The sequence below is a fragment of the Nematolebias whitei genome, chromosome 17, assembly GCF_014905685.2.
Source record: "Nematolebias whitei isolate Nwh7 chromosome 17, NemWhi1, whole genome shotgun sequence".
Classification (NCBI taxonomy): domain Eukaryota; kingdom Metazoa; phylum Chordata; class Actinopteri; order Cyprinodontiformes; family Rivulidae; genus Nematolebias; species Nematolebias whitei.
This window is the reverse complement of record NC_056514.1, coordinates 8645000-8649505: the sequence shown is the minus strand read 5'-3', so window position 1 is coordinate 8649505 and position 4506 is coordinate 8645000. Positions and strand designations below refer to the sequence as shown.

General features: G+C 37.4%; 1 protein-coding gene across 1 annotated transcript in view; it reads right to left on the bottom strand.

Moving 5' to 3' along the window:
• ryr2a (ryanodine receptor 2a (cardiac)) overlaps nucleotides 1-4506 on the bottom strand; it is a 554599-nt gene that overhangs the window by 128863 nt on the left and 421230 nt on the right. The window contains 3 exon segments of the mRNA XM_037691577.1: nucleotides 3712-3763; nucleotides 3890-3996; nucleotides 4140-4236. Of these exon segments, the coding sequence (XP_037547505.1) occupies nucleotides 3712-3763; nucleotides 3890-3996; nucleotides 4140-4236 (256 nt within the window).

Here is a 4506-nt window from a genome sequence, read left to right as displayed (position 1 = left end):
ACAGGTCAAAATTATAACTTTTAATATCTCATAAACCAAAGCAGCACAAACGAAAATTTTAACGGCACAAACCAGCACTAACGGAGCACTAACCATTCAGACTATTTGCTTTAATTTTGGAAGTGGGTGGGGTGTCAGCTTCACTCAGCTGAATCCACCCGGGTGTAATGCCTCCAACTTCGAAGGGAGCTGAGCCTGTTTGTTGAACGGAGTAAATCGACACGACTTCTGACGATGACCAGCTGCTCTTACCAGAGACGCTGGAAGGTAGCGTTGAAATGGACCCGACACCGGAGCCGATTTATCTCCTGCGAAGGTAACGAGTCGTCACGTGCTAAGTGTACCGGAGGTTTGAGCTGGTGATTGAAAGAAGCGTGCCATCCTGGTCAACAATATACACCTCTCCACCCATCCTTCCTTTAAACTCTTCTATTTTGCCAGTAATCTAGATGCCTTCAGAAATGTCTTGTTGTCTTATTAGTAAAGCGTGCCAAGTTTTATTAATCAGAACCAGATCAGCTAATCATGTGTACATGTTTTGATTCTGTTAAATAAATGACCTCATTTATTCTGATGGGTCAAAGGAAAATTAACGTCTCTTGTCACTGATTAAACAATCCTCACAGTTACCTCGTCACATGGCATTAATTTAACTCAAAAAAGAAAGAACCCGTTATATTTAAATAATTAGTAGTGAAGGTACAGTTAAGCTGTCCCCACCATTTCACTACATTTGGTGGGACCGTACGTGTTTTAAATAACACATTTGGTGGGACAGTATGTCCACAGTAAGCTGTCCTTGACGCACTACACATGTAAACTTAGATTGTCTTTCTGTTAGAAATGTAGTGAACTAAGCCTCAGGTCAAATCCTGACCTTGAGGGCCTTCCTGGGACAAGAACTGTATTTCATTGATTTGAGTCCAGAAACACAAAATTAAGTCCATCCAGAGACTTTCTAAGTGTCCTGCACTGATCAATTGAAAGAACACTCTCTTTTTATTATCATTACTATTTTACAAATGTCTTGATAATCAAAGTGCGTTTAGTTCAAACCATTTTTAAATGTTGAAGTGAACTACTCATTTTAAATCAACTGTGAAACAGTATTAATGATTTTTTAATCCTCATTCAAAGTAGAAATCAAGTTAAAATGTGTTACAGAGAAATTATGCATTTCCTGATTTTCTATCTGAAATGAGCAGGTTGTAAGTCGGTCCAAGGTCGGAGACAAACGCAAACAAGTTTGTTGGAACTAACTGTCATGTTTTTAAATCCTCTCAGACGTAAATAGAGAAGCTGGCACCTGTTTCCTCCCAACTCGCCTAAACATTTCTCTTGTCTGTCTCAAAAACATTTTCTGTCTGTTCCAAAACATTTGTTCTGTTTTTCTGACTTCTAGTGACCTCTTACGTCACAAAAACACACCCCTGATTAGCTATTTCAGCCAATCAGGACTTCCCAAATGAACCGGAAACAGAACTCTTTAAATGTCGACACCTCCTAGTTCCAACCAGTGCGGTGGGAGAGCAGTTCAGTTCGGAGGGCAGAACCGAACAGAAAAGTTGCTGGAGAGAACAGGAGGTTCCAGACATGATCCGCAGTTCTTCCGAGTCTCGTGGGAATTATGAAATCTTCCACATCTGAGTAGAGCCTCTGACGGACTTACTCTTCATGTGAGTCCACCAGTGAGGTGAACGTGTGTCGAACGGAATACCGTCACTACTTCGGACGATTCACAGCTGTTCCTACGGAGACGCTGAAAGGGTGCGTTAAATGGAACTCCGTACCAGTGGAGGCATCTTCTACAGGTAAAGAGTCGATTTACACTACCTAAGTGTACCGAGGGGGAAGCTGGGATCTAATGGAGAGTGCCGTTCTGATACCGACACATATTCCCTCATCCATCTTTTCCTCTCCATTTAAACTTCATTTCCCATCTTTAAACTCTTCTATCTTGCCAGTAAATCATCCAGATATTTTCAGAAATGTCTGTCGTAGAGCTTGAACCCAGATACCATGGCCGTATGGTCTCTGTTGGTAAAGCTAATTAATTAAGCTGTTATTGTAATCAAATTGCCAAATTAATGTAAATGTTTGATGTTAAACTTTGATTCTGTTAATAAATGACCGCATTCATTTGATGGGTCAAAGAAAATTAACGTCTCACGTCACATCTAATTTCAATGCACGATATTATTCAGTCCAGAAAAATGAATGAATCCGTTTAATTTATGAATATATCACAGATATATGTTCATCTACAGAAACATATCTCATGAATAGCTTGTTGGATTTTTTTAACCAAAATAAATAATAATAATCACCAGATGTAGCTCTAGAAATGATTAATGTTTGGAGCCATTTTGATTCAAGATGGCTGCCACAGCTACCTCAGCAAACACAAAATTGACTAGAACTTGGTCACTCTTTGAGATACTGAGATGAAATTTGGTATGGTTGTAGCAGAGAGTGAGTTGTTATACATTCCTAATGCAAAACAAATATCCAAGATGGCCACCTTACCTAAAAGAGAAAAATATGATAACTCAGCCATTTTTAAAGCTATTCACCTGAAATTTTGGTGTATAGTTAGTGGAGATCAATCCCTAATAGACTATGGTTGTAAATTAAAAATCCAAGATGGCCACCTGAGCTATAAAGGAAAAATATTGTAAATCAACCATTTTTAGAGATATTAAGCTGAAACTTTGTGAGGAGGTAGCTGAGCACAATGCCCAATAAATAATGGATTCAAATAAAAAAAATCCAAGATGTGCACCAAAGCTACATTTAAATGTTTTTATCTCATCTATTTTTACACTTACAGAGCTGAAATATAGTGAGGTTATAGTTGAGAAAATTCCCTTTCACATACTGAATCCAAATAAAAAATCCAAGATGGCCACCTTAGCTAAAAGGAAGCATTTACAATAACAGCTATTTTAAAAGATATTAAGCTGAAATTTGGTGTGGTGGTAGCTGAGAGCAAACCCCAACAAATAGCACACTCAAAATAAAGTTTTAAATTGGTAGCAGCGTCAAACTTTCTCCAGGAACTTGTTAGTTGTTTTCTGTTGTCCTCATCTTTAACTTAAGTGCCAACCAAACCTAAAGCTGCAATTTGCTCATTATTTGTGAAATGAATAACTAGAAAATGTTTATCTTTTATCAGTACATATCATGAGACTGGAAGCAGCTGGCACTGAAAAAAGAACTGTATGTACAGTTCAACAATGTAGAAATGCAGCAGCAACCTCATGGCACTGTGAACAATGCTTATGTGGTATATATATCATAAACAAAATGCAATACACTGCTGATATTTAGCTTCAATGATACTGAAAAGTTAGAGAATAAATGTCTGTTATTACGCAGAAAAGCAGCACAATTGTCTCAGTGTAGGCAAAGCATTTTCCTAGCACAATATATTGTAATCCTTGAAGTTCCTCTCAGGATAAACAGAGCGACTCATAGACAGAAGGACACACAGTTCACTCGTCTGTGCTGTCAGTCTGTCAGCCTATCTGTGGAAACCTAAAATCAAGCTATATCTGCTATAACTTTATTAAAGGGGAGATATTTTGAATCTTGATCCGCCAAGAAATCAAAATGTTAGGTAAAATAACACAAATAAGAAATAAATGTCCTAAATCAGCTGATATATGTCCAGCTAAAAAATTAAAAAAAAAAAAAATCTGATTTTGGTACCTTAGCCATGATGTCAGCATAGGCCATGTAGAGATTATCTTCATCCAGTTTACTGCAACAGGAAGAGAGAGCATACAGATGATTGCCCAGTTCCTACTTTTTAGAAGTATTTAAATATATTAGAACACCGGGTTTAATTAGTCTGAATGATTATTTAAATTTAATACGAAAAACCCACCATTTCTCAGTGAGGGCTGTTCTGCTAAATAGCTGAATGAGCTGGTGCAGTGGATCAATATGTTTGATGCCCTCCTCTTCCTCAGAGGGCTGCCGTTCACTTGGTTTCTGAAACAAGCCCATTACCAAGCACACAGGACACAGACAAAACAGGTCAATATTTCACTTCATCTTTTAACTTCAAGAAAAATCTCCAACTGAAATATATTATTTGCATCTATTTAAATCTTAATAAGTGCAAATGATCTTACAGCAAGGTCTTCTATGAGTTTGTCTTCAAAATAGTGCTCCTCTGCCTCAATCCAGGACTTCTCATAGCCTTGGAGGAACAAGTTTACAGCCCGGTGCCTAGTACAAGTCAAATACAAGTAGGTTTATGAAGGTTAATACTGTTGCCTCTGAGCAAGAAAGTCCTGGGTTCAAAACCGAAACCCTTTTATTGGATTACATTCATTGTAATAATTGATAGATGAAATATTAGAGGTTTGTTGGATAAAGGAAATAGACTGTCTGAAGATTAGCTCATCATTTTTAAGCAAAAAAGAACATCTATCTATCTATTTATCTATCTATCTATCTATCTATCTATCTATCTATCTATCTATCTATCTATCTATC